Source organism: Schistocerca serialis, chromosome 6 (genome assembly GCF_023864345.2).
Source record: "Schistocerca serialis cubense isolate TAMUIC-IGC-003099 chromosome 6, iqSchSeri2.2, whole genome shotgun sequence".
Classification (NCBI taxonomy): domain Eukaryota; kingdom Metazoa; phylum Arthropoda; class Insecta; order Orthoptera; family Acrididae; genus Schistocerca; species Schistocerca serialis.
In genome coordinates this window covers 645,626,158-645,642,841 of record NC_064643.1, presented here as the reverse complement: position 1 = coordinate 645,642,841, position 16,684 = coordinate 645,626,158, and the positions used below count along the sequence as shown (strand labels likewise).

Genomic DNA, 16,684 nt, shown 5'->3' with positions numbered 1-16,684 from the left:
GTATACATTAACAAAAGGTAGGCAAATGATATAAAGTTAATCTGTATACTGTATTCAATAAACTAGCATTCTACTACTTAAAGCTATTCATGCTAATGCCAGGTAAATTTAATCAATTCCATTAGAAATAAAGGTGCTATACTGGAAAAAAAATTGCTGCCTCCTGAGTTATATTAAATAGCTGTTATTTCTCTCCTTTTGGTAGCTCAGTTTTTACTTGATTAACCTGGTATTTTTCAAAGAAAATAATTTTTTAAATGCTGAGTGCTGATTACAGATCAATACCACTTGGCAAGCAGCATTACAATGAATACTACTGTTTGCTATGTAACTAACAGAACTTCTCAATCCTTCCATCTAGAAATTCAGATAATTTGCAGAAATAGTGGCTAACAATGCATGTTTTTAATTTTGTTTTGAGCTAGTGGGGGTTATCAATATCTTTGTTTATGCTAAATGTATTTCTTTATGTTAGATATGTGTTTGTTGAATACCTTTACACCCGAGTACATAATTTCACTTTCAGCCCCAGAAAAGAAGGTAAAATTTACATGAAGATTATTTTTGTCTTGTATTGTGAATGTGTTCATTACAGTCCAGCTGTTATTATTATTATTATTATTAGCAGCAGCAGCTGTTATTATTATTATTATTATTATTATTATTAGTAGTAGTAGTAGTAGTATTGTAAGCAGCAGCAACAAAAAACAGATTCATACAAACTACCCAACTGCAAGTATTCATTAAATATCCCATAAGATGTCAGTAAGAAAGTGCAAACTGATGAATACCTGGAAGGACTGTGATAGTTCAGTGATACTGAAAACAGAAACCCTTCTCTGGAAAGTTCAAACAGAATAACATTTGCATAGAACACAGTCAACAGGTCACCAAAAATTTTTAAAATCCATACTAACATTGATACAAAAGAAGCATTCACTTCTATTCTTGATGTTTATTTTGTAGCTCTTGAAGAGGAAATGAGATAAGAAACACTTCTCTTGAAAAATAAAGCATGTAGACACAGTCTTTAATATTTTGTGATAGTTCAGTGATACTGAAAACAGAAACCCTTCTCTGGAAGGTTCAAACGGAATAACAGTGGCGTAGAATACAGTCAACAGGTCACCAGATTTATTGAAATCCATACTAACATTGATACAAACAAAGCATTCGCTTCTGTTCTTGCTATTTATTTTTGTAGTCGTCGAAGAGGAAATGTAATAAGAAATATTTCTCTTGAAAAATAAAGCATGAAGACACAGTCTTCGACATTTCCTACCTCTTTGATGACTTTCTTTTGATATCTTCCTTTCCATTTTAATTTTAAAATTATTTTCTGAAAGTATATCACCTCATTTGTATTAGAGCTCATATTTCGTGTTTTGAGATAACACCTCTGCACACTGCCCAATTCCTCTTAACAGTTTCAGTATTTTTTTGTAAAGCATTTCTATAAGTAATTTTCTTTATTCATTGTAACAATACGAGAGAAGGAAATTTGCTACTCATCATATAGCGGAGGTGCTGAGTCGCGATAGGTACAATAAAAAGATTCACACAATCATAGCTTTCGGCCATTAAGGCCTTTTGCGACGGTTTTTTAATGCGCGTGTGATGCGATGCACCAATTGCGACGGATTATACGTTGCTGCTGCAATGCAATTTCTTTTATAATTTTTGTTCACCTACCTCTTTACAGCGGTAGATCTTCGCACGTAAACTCCTGACTGCAGTTACTTACGAGATCACAGAAAAACAGTGTTGAGGAAACTGTAACCTCATAGCTACACGCCGGAGGCCGCTATAAGTAAAATTTGCTGAAAATTTTCTATGTACTTTAAAGAAATGAGATTCGGAAAGGGGATGTCACTCGTACTTTAAACGTGAAGTTCAAATTCAAACCTTCAATAGATTTTTATTGCCGTGAAGCAAGATCATCAGCCCACATTGACGAAAATTACTAAAGTTTCTGCTCACAGTTATCACCATACCTAAAACAGCCAGAACTTTTACCTTCCCAAATTCCAAAACCAGTTACTTGTAACACAGTCAATGATTGACCAATTACTTCTGCACACGATATTCAGTGGTTGTCTTTAGTAAAAGTTTATGCTCGCCGTAAAATACTCAGTACCGCCATGCTATATAATTCAAAGTTCACTTGCAATTTTTGTCAGAACGAATTATCATAACACTCTGAAGTTTTCATAAACAGTTTCTGGTCACTACCAGATACCATTAACACTGGACCATAACGCGGAAGTCATCCCAAGACTTCATCTTACACATAATGCGAAAAGTCACATCCAGCATAACCGCCTCCAATCAAAGCTAGCTCGCGACTCTCCCCTCACTCTCCCACTATTCAAAACTATATCCCTCGCTAGGCAGCCAACCGTCTCGCTTCTTATTGGCTGTCAGTACTTACGACCAATGAGAACTCACTTCTAGGGCACGGCTCGTGCCAAAATCTAGCAAGCACCAACCACTTCTCTAGGCTCATTGACGTCATCAAATTAAGTAACACAAAACTCTCTAATTAAATAAACAAAACAAAATGAACTATAAGCTTTACTCTACATCTGGAAATTTATTATGTAGTCGCGAATGTTCTGGCTGTCTTATACATAAGCATACATACTTGGACATCCGACATTCACTAGTAGGGGAACCACTAGTGGATTCGTTCCCACGTTACAGAGTTGGAACACCTGCCAGTTCCTGTAGAGAATTATATGAATGATTTTTAATAATGCCTAACGTCCCACATACTCTCACGTACGCATTCTCATTCACACGCACCCTAACACACAATACACATATTTACTTAGAATTCTTGAAATTATTATAGAAAAGTCACAGAGGTTTTCTGAAACTAAAAACTTTCCAGATTTATATATGAACACTGAAAGTGTTATCAGATCATCGTACATAGTCACTGAAGGTGAACTATTACATCACTGTATTTATTTAAATTCTTGACTGTCAGAAAATTACGTTTTTTTTATGGAATTTTCCTAACTTCCAAAATACAACTATTTTTGATCTCAGACTTTGACATATTGTTTGTTTTCAAAACAGAAGGTTGTACATCAAATATGACGTTCCTCAGGTTATTCCTTTATTAGTTATTAAGATTTTTAGTTTCGTATAATATAAGTGGCCTGCCAGCGCTACTCCACTGCTTTCACACGCGCAGCTACAACAGATGGTTGTGACGTCAGTCTGCAAGACACAACTCGTCCGTTACTGACCGTAATACTCTACCGGCTTACATTGCAGCCCACATACATTCTGAAGTAAAGCTTTTAATAGACAAATGGGCGATCGCGCACTAGTTGCGATGCCACACTTTGTCAGCAGAAGACACACACAAACACACACACACACACACACACACACACACACACACACACACAAACTCACGCAAGCACAACTTGCACACACGTCTGCGGTCTCAGAGAGCTGAAACTACACTGCAGTGCAGCATCTCCGCTATATGGTGAGTAGCAACTTTCCTTCTCTTGTATTGTTAGATTCCATCCTGGATTTTCCATTGTTTGATTTCTTTATTCATTGTTTATTTTCCTAATGGCACCATATTACAAGCACAAAGCACTGCTGATATGGACCATCGCAGCCACCATTTTCTCCAAATGAAATGGCATTCTTCTGCAGCCATTATTAACCCATCTTAAAGTACAAAGAGTAATCAGAGTTTTAATTATAGTCCCAAAAAATAAAGTTCATAGTTATTTGTTGTTTGTTTGCATAAGAATGTCTGCAGTCCTGGTACACATTGAAATCCAAGTATCACAGTATCACAGCATTCTGCAAGAGGTGCCAAAACAAATTGAGCAACACACTGATAAAATGGAAACCGGTTGCACCAATTTGTTTTGCACCAGGCTGCTCGAGTGGTATGCTACAGTACTGTAACATGGGGATTTCAATGTGAACAAGGACAAACAATTAAGTAACAATCAAAAATCCAGGATGGAATAATGACAATATTATGAAAAGGATAGATTGATACTCACCATATAGTGGAAATGTTGAATCACAGACATGCACAACAAAAAGATTGTTAAACAAGTAAGCTTTAGCCAAAATGCCTTCTTCTGAATTAAAAGACAACAAACACATGCTCATTCAATGCAAATGCAACTCTCACACATGTGACCACTGTCTCTGGCTGCTGATGCCACACTGAGTCTGGTCTCAGTAGCCAGAGACAGTGGTCATGTGTTTGAGAGAGCTTTTTGGCTGAAAGCTTATTTGATCGGCAGTCTTCTTCTTGTGCCTGTTTGCAATTCAACATATCCACTATATGGTGAGTAGCAATCTATCCTTTTCATAAACAAATTTTCAAGGTGATAGTACAATATGTATGTCTATTGTATGTTTAAGAATTTACTGAGTAATCTGTACTAAGCTAATTGCCCATGTCTTTACCAGAACACAGAAACTCACATTTGTTGCCTGCTGCAAGGCTGCCAACTTCTAAAGTAAATCTGTTATTGTGCTGGACACTTTTCCACAGGAAAACTAATAAAGTGGACCAACTTCCTTGGGATTTGGTCCAAACATAACAAAATAACTCAGGAATGCAATGTAGGCCAATTTAAAGGTTTGTAGTTGGACGTATCCGACAGCTGGTGGAGTTCCTCCACCAGGTAATCCTTGCAGTTCCCCTTTTTGGCAAGTGGGGATAAGTTTTCAGGCATTTTATAACCACTGTGGTTATGAACTACAGAGATTAGCTGGCAGAGGGACTCGGCCAGTTGTCAGATAAGTGTCTACCTACAAACCTTGCCATAATGACGCAATTGCAGAAATCCAATAGGATCTCCAGTGCATCCGCAAATTCTCAGGTCCATCCTAGAACTGATTCCCAGAACCTGTCTGTGTCCTGAGCCCCAGCACTCCCCACACTCCTAACTCCTACATGCTACCTACAGTTCATAAACCCAGGATTGGAGCAGCTGAATCACATTTCCTACCAGGGATTCAAGCACCTGTCATCATGCACTGAAATGAGGAATATCTTCCCCACCCCTCCCACAGTCCCCTCCACCCCTGCTCTCAACACTTTACTTCATGTCTCACATCACTGAAATAGACCTAGATGCAAGGCCTGTCCCTTAAATCCTCCCACTACATCTTCTCCACTCCAATCACAGGCACCTCCTACCCAATCAAAGGCAGGGCCAACTGTAAAAGCAGTCATTTGATCAACCAACTAAATTTCAACTGCTGCGCAGCTTTCTACGTTGGCATGACAACTAACAAGCTGTCTGTCCACATGAATGGCCAGAATCAAACTGTAACCAGGAGACAGCTGGACCATACAGTTGCTGAACATGCCATCCAACATAATGTGCTTCACTTAAATGACTGCTTAACAACCTGTTCCTACCACTTCCTACCAACCCCAGCTTTTCTGAACTGCACAGTCTCCCTCCAACGTATGTTTTGTTCCTGTAACACCACTGGCCTAAACCTTTGCTGGTCCCTGTCTCCCACCTATCTAACCTATCCACTGATCCCACTCTAGTACTACACCGATCTTCTGTAGCAGCAATCCTTTCCTCTTCTCTACTCTCCCCCCAGACATCAAGAATACAGAAAACTGAAAGCAGAAAATCCATAATAAAAATTCTTGAAAATGTGGAACTGGATAGCCAAAACCCAGATAGTAGGCAATCTTTCCAACATGTGAAAATGGAAGAGTTCACTGCAAGAAGTCAGTACATCTGTGACAAAAATGGAAACATGACCATGGATACTGAACCAGTCTTAAAGCGATGGCAAGAATATTTCAGCAAACTATTCAACTGCCCTAATGCAAAACTAAGTTTCAGTGAAAATCACAAAGAAACAAATGAGACAGAGATTGATACTGAACCAAAATTTGACAGTATTTCTGTATCTCTTTTCTTATTCAGAAATAATTTAATATGTTACCAAACTCGGAAGACAACAACAAATTGACTTACTACATACAGGAGGTGCTAAGTTGCAGACAGGCAAAATGAAAATTAATGCAGGAAATATTTCAGCTTTTGGACAAAGTCTTTCTTCAGCACTATAAAACTCATGCACACTCAAACAATAACAACTCACACACACATGGGCACTGTCTCTAGGCACTAAGGCCTAACTGCAGTTATAGCATTCGTTTTCACTGTCCTATCTGTGACTCAATGCATACTCTGTGTGGTGAGCTACCTATCCTTTCCATATTGTTGTTTTTCATACAGGACTTTTTGTTATTTGGTTTAAACTCAGAAGAACACTTTTAAATGAACTTTGTTAGGGTTTCATCATGACCATTTTTAAAGTATTTTATGGTGGACATTACTTCTACTGGTGTAGTGAGGGTCACATTCATACTACTTAGGTTATCTGCCATAAATGGCTGATCTGAGATATTCCATGGTAGCATCAACTGAAGTTGATGACCATGTCTTTTCAAGAAGAGTTATAAAATGCTTGTCAAAATTTTTTGCAACACTGCTCACAACTGTTTCTGATGTATCATTTACTCTTAATGCTTTCTGCTCTTCATCTCTGGTTTTACCTGTATCCCCCTCAGTATATACCATATCATCTTTACCTCATTACCTGATATGACTGCTGTAACTTTTTCTCATAATGCATTGCTTTGGAGTCGGTATTACTATCTTCAATATTTTGCCAATGTCTTGTAATGAGCTATAGCGTCAACATCAGAGCTGTTTTTCCTGACAGATATACATATCTCTTTATGTCTTACAAGGTAATTTTATTCCTTGAGTAATCCATGGCTTCTTTGCAAACTGTAGTTTAATCTGGGTTAGTTTATGGGGGAAATGACTTTTACATAAGGTAAGGACTTTATTAACAAAATCATGAAATAATAATGAAACTTTCGATTGAGGAAACTATTAAATTGCAAGAATATGAAATGGCTGGGATAAAATTCCAGGTAGATAGTAACACTGTTGATAGAAACACTTAAAAGTAGAAAACGATATTCCTAGCTGGGGGTATTTACTGTTCCTTTCGCAGGGATGGAAATGACTGATTGGGAAAGGTTGGAAAGGAGAGGGAGGTCACCCACACACCAGGTTGAGAAGGATTCACCTGTTGTGAGGATAAGAGGAGGCTAGTGTCTTTGCAGTGTATGTTTTTAAATGTTTATTCGGCAGATTTGGAATTTTGCCCCCCAAAATTTTCTCTCTTCGTACATTTGGAGTGAATAAAATAATGTTCAGTTGAGAATTATATATACAATAATAATTACAATAAATTACAAGGTATTACATAAAGAAAATAAAAGGAGGTGTTGATCTGCTGGCAGAGAAGATAATGGATCTCATACTTTTAAGAAAATGACTTAACACTTTGTAGCTCAGGCCATAACCTTGTGTAAAAAAGACTGTGAGAGAGTATAGATTGGATTGTGATTTTCTCGACATGCGAGCTATAAATCTCTCCAAAAACTGGACTCATTGTATATGAGAACAATGTATGGACATCGTGCTACCTTTTTCTAGACTGGTTCTGCCTTCTGTTGTCAATTTATATAATTATTTCAAAAGAAATATCACTGAATGTAACAGCTGCTTTTGTGAATGGGTAAGCCAATATGATCACACTGACATAATTTTGTGCATGTACTCATTAGGTTTGACATTTTGCTGGAATTCTACTACAAATACATCATTTTTATTGAGTGAGCAAGAAATTTTAGAAGCTGAAGAGGAAAACTATTCCACACCTCACCTCACGCTTTTACTCTATCATCATTATTTTAAGATTTGTAATCTATCATATAGGTAAAGTAAATATGAAAATAAATTTGAAAGCTTTGTCTCTTTTCAGTATGTATTACTCTTGAAGATACATCAATTACATAATGCATTAAACAACAGTATAAATAGCCAGTTTTCTAGGCCCAATAATCTTCCAAGTGACTGATCTTCAAAGTGTTAAATCAGTGGGAGACTGATGAAATGTTATTTACAAAACAGCAGAAAGGACAAAAATAATCAGCAGGAACAGAAATTGTGATATGCAAACTACCACATCCACATTTACTCTGAATAAACACCAATGAAATTTACAACTAATTCTTCTAAGCATTTAAAGAAGCTTAAAATATTTTAACATTACATGGAATCAATTCATACAATATGCTTGCAGTATATTAATTCATTTTTCATGCAAATATTGTACCTCACCTCTCAGGTATGCAACGAATACAATCCTTGAAAGACCAGTCTTTCCCAAATTCTTCACCTTCTTCAACAGTCTGTGGCAGTCGGTGATGTAATGTCTCTGGAAGTCGCAGTCCAGACAGTCCTCCAATTACTGATATAGCTCCCATAATTACAAGTGGTAGTACTAAGTTTTCTGAACCCTGACACAAACAACAAAATAATAATATCCACACAAATATATCATTCTCTCTACAAATCAAAAGAAAGGCATTGCTGATGGCTTTTCAAAATATCTTACAATACTTCTTGCTTACATTGCCAGATAAAGCTCTATGCATATATATTTATGAAGTGTGCTCTTAAGCAAAAACCCTTATTTTGTGCATTAATACTTACACTTTTGTGTTTTGTCCCACACATAAGTTTTTCCTTGGATGTCACAGTCTCTGGTAAGGTATTTGAGGACAAGTATTTATTTTTTGAGGCATACCAGTTTTACTCTGTGATCTGGTATGCACCCAATTTTTTTCACAGTTTATGACTTATGTGACAGAGAATTTTAGAAATATTACAGCAAAGAAATGTTACATAGCATCTACATAATTATACTTGGCACAAACACTGTAATGACAAGTTATGACATTCCCTCCAGCCTCATTACAAGATAGATATATGTTACATTTTAACACAATTGCTGGACTGACCATTCGATATATATAATTTCTCATTGGTGTTTCCTCCTAATGAATATATATTTTTCCAAGTCAGATACATGCAGTGTTTCTAGCAAAAGAAAGTCTCTATTTACAACTGCCTTCAAACTTAAAGTTCACTGAAAATTTATTCCTAAAAATTAAATGCCTTGTAGGCCTTTACTGAACAAGCAGTGGAGTCTCATACTAACATTGAAATATATTTACTTATTTAGGAGATTTGTTGCTGGTAACATAAATTTGTTTACATAAGTTTTTGAACGTAAGTTCAATGAATGTAAGAGAAAGAAGTGCTCCAAATAAAAAAAAAAAGTCCTTAAACACTGTACAGAAAGGCATGTGGCACACTCCAAATACATTTTCAATGGGATTCCACAAGAGAAGAAGGCTATTGGTGAAAAACTAAGTTAGAAACCCAACTTACTGTTCCCCTATAACTCAGTAGCAGTATTTTAGGACCACTTCATCATGGCATGAGAAGGTAAACCACTTGAATGAATGCAAAAGTCAGTATGAGTAAATAATCACTTTAAAAAAATCTTCTTTGGTATTGGTACTGTGTCATTCTTGTGCAACCTTCCAATTCGATGTTTTGGCCTTCTTTTGGGAACTAGCTGCACATTGTTGCAAATTGTCAGTGGTTCTCCACCATTAAGGATTAAAGCCAATTTTTTAAACAATCTTGAGAGGGAATTTTTTTTGACCAACTGACCAGAATTGCCACACACTGCTGGAGTGGACAAAATAATGTGTTAGTGTGATAATGTACATGTAGAGGAGACAAATGGTGCAGTTATAGGATATCTAAAGTAGCATGAGCCACAAAAATTATTGACAGTATCAATGAAGAAAACAATGCACTGCTAGCCTAAATGATTCATCAGGTTTCAAATCACTATTTATTGACAAGTATATTATGTACAAAGAAGGGTGATGCAAGAAAAGATAGATACACTCTCCAACTTTCTGGTACATTCTGCAAATGTTCAATGCATTTGCCCTTGATTATCTGGCACACATCCAAATGGTAATCCAGTTGGTCCATGCATTCACTAGTATATTTCCATACATGGCTGTCACATCAGCAGTGATGCATGCCTGCAGTACTTGCAGCATTGTTGAAATTGGGGGTTCATAAATTTTGTTCTCAACAAAGGTAAATGTCTTCTATGCCATATCCAAGACAAAGATGTATGGCCTTTTTTTCTTCATGGAGCAGACTGTGACGCTTCCATGTACCTGGATATAATGCTGTTGTAGTTGCCACTTCTCACTGCTGACTGCTCAACATTCATATTTCACCAGGATGGTGCTCCACTTCACTTGAGCACAATTGTCTATGGCTTTCTTAACAGAGAACTAACACATTACTAGATAGGCTGCACTGGTCTGGGTGATGTTCCACTAGGTTGCTGCGTTTCTCACTCACATTTCTTTTTGTGAGGTTTCTTTAAAGACAAAGTTATATACCACCAATGCCAACAATCCTGCAAGAACTGTAGGAACACATGACTGCTGCTGTGATAGACATTGATGGAAACATGCCTGTGAACATATGGATGGAACTGGTTAACTGATTGGATGTGTGCTAGATGACCAAGGGCATACACATTGACATTTGTAGAATGTACCAGAAACATGCTCTCTCTCTCTCTCTCTCTCTCTCTCTCTCTCTCTCTCTCTCTCTCTCTATATATATATATATATATATATATATATATATATATATATATATATATATATATATATATATATAATAGAGGGAAACATTCCACGTAGGAAATATATATCTAAAAACAAAGATGATGTGACTTACCAAATGAAAGTGCTGGCAGGTCGACAGACACACAAACAAACACAAACATACACACAAAATTCTAGCTTTCGCAACCAACGGTTGCCTCGTCAGGAAAGAGGGAAGGAGAGGGAAAGATGAAAGGATTTGGGTTTTAAGGGAGAGGGTAAGGAGTCATTCCAGTCCCGGGAGCGGAAAGACTTACCTTAGGGGGAAAAAAGGACGGGTATACACTCGCACACACACACATATCCATCCACACATATACGGACACAAGCAGACATATTTAAAGACAAAGAGTTTGGGCCAAACTCTTTGTCTTTAAATATGTCTGCTTGTGTCTGTATATGTGTGGATGGATATGTGTGTGTGTGCGAGTGTATACCCGTCCTTTTTTCCCCCTAAGGTAAGTCTTTCCGCTCCCGGGACTGGAATGACTCCTTACCCTCTCCCTTAAAACCCAAATCCTTTCATCTTTCCCTCTCCTTCCCTCTTTCCTGACGAGGCAACCGTTGGTTGCGAAAGCTAGAATTTTGTGTGTATGTTTGTGTTTGTTTGTGTGTCTGTCGACCTGCCAGCACTTTCATTTGGTAAGTCACATCATCTTTGTTTTTAGATATATATATATATATATATATATATATATATATATATATATATATATATATATATATATATATATATATATATACACTCCTGGAAATGGAAAAAAGAACACAATGACACCGGTGTGTCAGACCCACCATACTTGCTCCGGACACTGCGAGAGGGCTGTACAAGCAATGATCACACGCACGGCACAGCGGACACACCGGGAACCGCGGTGTTGGCCGTCGAATGGCGCTAGCTGCGCAGCATTTGTGCACCGCCGCCGTCAGTGTCAGCCAGTTTGCCGTGGCATACGGAGCTCCATCGCAGTCTTTAACATTGGTAGCATGCCGCGACAGCGTGGACGTGAACCGTATGTGCAGTTGACGGACTTTGAGCGAGGGCGTATAGTGGGCATGCGGGAGGCCGGGTGGACGTACCGCCGAATTGCTCAACACGTGGGGCGTGAGGTCTCCACAGTACATCGATGTTGTCGCCAGTGGTCGGCGGAAGGTGCACGTGCCCGTCGACCTGGGACCGGACCGCAGCGACGCACGGATGCACGCCAAGACCGTAGGATCCTACGCAGTGCCGTAGGGGACCGCACCGCCACTTCCCAGCAAATTAGGGACACTGTTGCTCCTGGGGTATCGGCGAGGACCATTCGCAACCGTCTCCATGAAGCTGGGCTACGGTCCCGCACACCGTTAGGCCGTCTTCCGCTCACGCCCCAACATCGTGCAGCCCGCCTCCAGTGGTGTCGCGACAGGCGTGAATTGAGGGACGAATGGAGACGTGTCGTCTTCAGCGATGAGAGTCGCTTCTGCCTTGGTGCCAATGATGGTCGTATGCGTGTTTGGCGCCGTGCAGGTGAGCGCCACAATCAGGACTGCATACGACCGAGGCACACAGGGCCAACACTCGGCATCATGGTGTGGGAAGCGATCTCCTACACTGGCCGTACACCACTGGTGATCGTCGAGGGGACACTGAATATTGCACGGTACATCCAAACCGTCATCAAACCCATCGTTCTACCATTCCTAGACCGGCAAGGGAACTTGCTGTTCCAACAGGACAATGCACGTCCGCATGTATCCCGCGCCACCCAACGTGCTCTAGAAGGTGTAAGTCAACTACCCTGGCCAGCAAGATCTCCGGATCTGTCCCCCATTGAGCATGTTTGTGACTGGATGAAGCGTCGTCTCATGCGGTCTGCACGTCCAGCACGAACGCTGGTCCAACTGAGGCGCCAGGTGGAAATGGCATGGCAAGCCGTTCCACAGGACTACATCCAGCATCTCTACAATCATCTCCATGGGAGAATAGCAGCCTGCATTGCTGCGAAAGGTGGATATACACTGTACTAGTGCCAACATTGAGCATGCTCTGTTGCCTGTGTCTATGTGCCTGTGGTTCTCTCAGTGTGATCATGTGATGTATCTGACCCCAGGAATGTGTCAATAAAGTTTCCCCTTCATGGGACAATGAATTCACGGTGTTCTTATTTCAATTTCCAGGAGTGTATATATATATATATATATATAAAACAAAGATGAGGTGACTTACCGAACGAAAGCACTGGCAGGTCGATAGACACACAAACAAACACAAACATACACACAAAATTCAAGCTTTCGCAACAAACTGTTGCCTCATCAGGAAAGAGGGAAGGAGAGGGGAAGACGAAAGGAAGTGGGTTTTAAGGGAGAGGGTAAGGAGTCATTCCAATCCCGGGAGCGGAAAGACTTACCTTAGGGGGAAAAAAGGACAGGTATACACTCGCACACACACACATATCCATCCACACATACAGACATAAGCAGACATATTTCAAATGCTTGTGTCTGTATGTGTGGATGGATATGTGCGTGTGTGCGAGTGTATACCTGTCCTTTTTTCCCCCTAAGGTAAGTCTTTCCGCTCCCGGGATTGGAATGACTCCTTACCCTCTCCCTTAAAACCCACTTCCTTTCGTCTTCCCCTCTCCTTCCCTCTTTCCTGATGAGGCAACAGTTTGTTGCGAAAGCTTGAATTTTGTGTGTATGTTTGTGTTTGTTTGTGTGTCTATCGACCTGCCAGCGCTTTCGTTCGGTAAGTCACCTCATCTTTGTTTTTATATATAATTTTTCCCATGTGGAATGTTTCCTTCTAATATATATATATATATATATATATATATATATATATATATATATATATATATATATATATATATAGTTATAATAGAGGGAAACATTCCACGTAGGAAAAATATATCTAAAAACAAAGATGTAGTGACTTACCAAATGAAAGTGCTGGCAGGTCGACAGACACACAAACAAACACAAACATACACACAAAATTCAAGCTTTCATGTGTTGATGGATATGTGTGTGTGTGCGAGTGTATACCCGTCTTTTTTCCCCCTAAGGTAAGTCTTTCCGCTCCCGGGATTGGAATGACTCCTTACCCTCTCCCTTAAAAACCACATCCTTTCGTCTTTCCCTCTCCTTCCCTCTTTCCTGACGAGGCAACAGTTTGTTGCGAAAGCTTGAATTTTGTGTGTATGTTTGTGTTTGTTTGTGTGTCTGTCGACCTGCCAGCAGTTTCATTTGGTAAGTCACTACATCTTTGTTTTTTTATATTCAAGCTTTCGCAACAAACTGTTGCCTCATCCGGAAAGAGGGAAGGAGAGGGGAAGACGAAAGTGGGTTTTAAGGGAGAGGGTAAGGAGTCATTCCAATCCCGGGAGCGGAAAGACTTACCTTAGGGGGAAAAAGGACAGGTATACACTCGCACTCACGCACTTATGCATCCACACATACAGACACAAGCAGACATATTTAAAAGACAAAGAGTTTGGGCAGAGATGTCAGTCGAGGCAGAAGTGTAGAGGCAAAGAAGTTGTTGAAAGACAGGTGAGGTATGAGTGGCGGCAACTTGAAATTAGCGGAGATTGAGGACTGCCTCGACTGACATCTCTGCCCAAACTCTTTGTCTTTTAAATATGTCTGCTTGTGTCTGTATGTGTGGATGGATATGTGCGTGAGTGCGAGTGGAATGTTTCCCTCTATATATATATATATATATATATATATATATATATATATATATATATATATATATATATATATATATATATATATATATATATATATATATATATATATAAATGTTAAGTCAGATAGACAGTTGTGATTGTTAAACAACCAAACAATTTTAATTTGTGATGATGGTTTTAGTCTCCTGGTGGTATGTCTGCCTCTCCTCTGAGCAACAAGGACACTACCAGCAAACAAGAACACAAATGAGATGCCACACATGCCCTACTCTTCAGCCTACAATACACAGTGAACACTTTCACCAATCACAATCACAACCATTGAACAGCCAATTTTCAATGATTATGGTTATAAATCCAGAAAATATTGTCCTTAAATTAGCAAAAGTTTAACAGTGTGCATTCTGCTCCCAGTGTAATGGCAAGGGCCATAACCATAGCCAAGAATCGTATTTAGGACATTAGCACCCATCACAATCAGCTGCAGTCATTGACCTGGCAACACAGCATTCAGCAGGAGTGAGACAATTCTACCATTTCACTTAGCAATGTGTAGCAACAGCGTGGCCTAGGTCGCATGGCCTCTGTTCGAGATATTCCATGTAAAAAAGAAATGCTACGTCTCGACTTCTTCTGCATAGTCAGCCCTGGACAGCTCCATTTAGTCCCCCCCCCCCCCCCCCCCCCTGCCCCCGGAGGTCCAGCCTGAGCTATACTATAGTGTCCAAGCTGCACCAGACAATGCCTTACCAATGACATGGCAATAACCATTTTCACTGGACCTGAACCTTTGACAATACCTGACCATCCAGACATTCCACACTCTATTACCTTCACAGGTCTACGGTGGCAGGGCCCAGCCATCTTGGCATCTGCTGATGTTCAAACCAAGGACTTCTTTGCCCTATGCCATTGCAGTGAGGTGCAGTGTGCCATATCCTTTGTGAGAGCAATTGATGCCTGGCTGGAAATCTAAAGGTTGATAATGTGAGACATCCATTAACACAGCAGCAGCAGCACACAGTCTGCATCACCAATGACAGGACTGGGCTGCGAGACCAATACACAGGGAGATGCCATGTCGGTGTATTTGCCGCACTCACAAGGGATCACCACTAGCAGCATCGAAAACTGAACAAATGTATATAAACAGCAATAAAGGGCTTCTTGCATCTATGAGTTGCCATCTTTTACTCTACCCACATCTGTCTCCAGTAGAGAATCACCACCCACACCAAGACATCCTAGACACCCCACTATATTTGGTGTCAGAAGGCTACTGAAGATGAAGAGGAACAACCAACAGAAGACAGCTGCCAGTGCCATGTTCTGCAGAAGAGGCATCATATGCAGCAATATAAATCATTGTCAACTTCAGAGTTATCCTGGGGCAGGTATGAGTGTTGGATTTCCTATCCTTTCTTCTTCCTTGTTATTTTGGGTATGCTATATACTTGGGGTGATGGTAAGTGAGCAAGCTGCCTAAAGAAGTTATGGCTCAGGATGTTGTTCAGTGTGTGCTGGATTAGCAGCTCAGTTACAGGCATATATACAAAAACCTGCGGGATTGAAGGAGGGAATGGTCACATCCTTGTGTACCTGTACTTACAAAACTGCTTTGTTGGCAAGCCCATTTTTTAGAGAATCAGAGGAAGAGATCTCTGTGTTTTTTGATAATTTGGATACAGATGCCAGGTTGATAAGAAATTGGAATAATGAGCAGTTATTAATTGTAGCTAGACTGAAAATATCAGGGTACACCCAGGCTTATGTAATTGCTATGAGAAATTAAGGGATGCATAATCATTAGGCAACTTAAGAGAAGGGTTAGTTGAAAGATAAAAGAGAAAAACTATATCAAGATACTGTTGTGAGCAGTTTAATGGGATATTTCAGAAACAAGAAGAATCAGTACAGAGTTTTGTAGATCATATTCCAAAAGCTGATATTAACCCATATGAGCTGACTGAACATGATAACACTAATAAGGAAGCTGAACAGTGAGCACCTGGTCCATTTTTGTAGGATTTATGTCCATAAATATCATTAAGGGTACACACGGAATTCCCAAAGACATTGAATGAAGTGGCAGACACTACAGCAGCACTAGCTGAAACTGGTGTTCCACTAAACCATGGAAAAAGAAAGCAAAATTTAACACAGATATCAAGAGTTAGAAATGTCAATATTCAGGTAATATTAAGTGTAATTGTAAGGAAGAACAATGTCAAAAATGTAAACAATTTGGGCACAGAAGTGTATGAGCATTGGTTCACAGAAACAGGGAAGTCTGTCACAGTCTGCACCCCTCTGTTAACCAGACCAGGTGACATTG

At 39.5% G+C, this 16,684-nt stretch overlaps 1 protein-coding gene across 3 annotated transcripts in view; it reads right to left on the bottom strand.

Moving 5' to 3' along the window:
• Positions 1–16,684, bottom strand: part of LOC126483635 (carcinine transporter) — a 395,544-nt gene that overhangs the window by 25,542 nt on the left and 353,318 nt on the right. For all 3 annotated transcript variants that reach the window (XM_050106689.1, XM_050106688.1, XM_050106690.1), the window contains exon 11: positions 8,232–8,410. In XM_050106689.1, the coding sequence (XP_049962646.1) occupies positions 8,232–8,410 (179 nt within the window). The remainder of the gene's footprint in view (positions 1–8,231; positions 8,411–16,684) is intronic.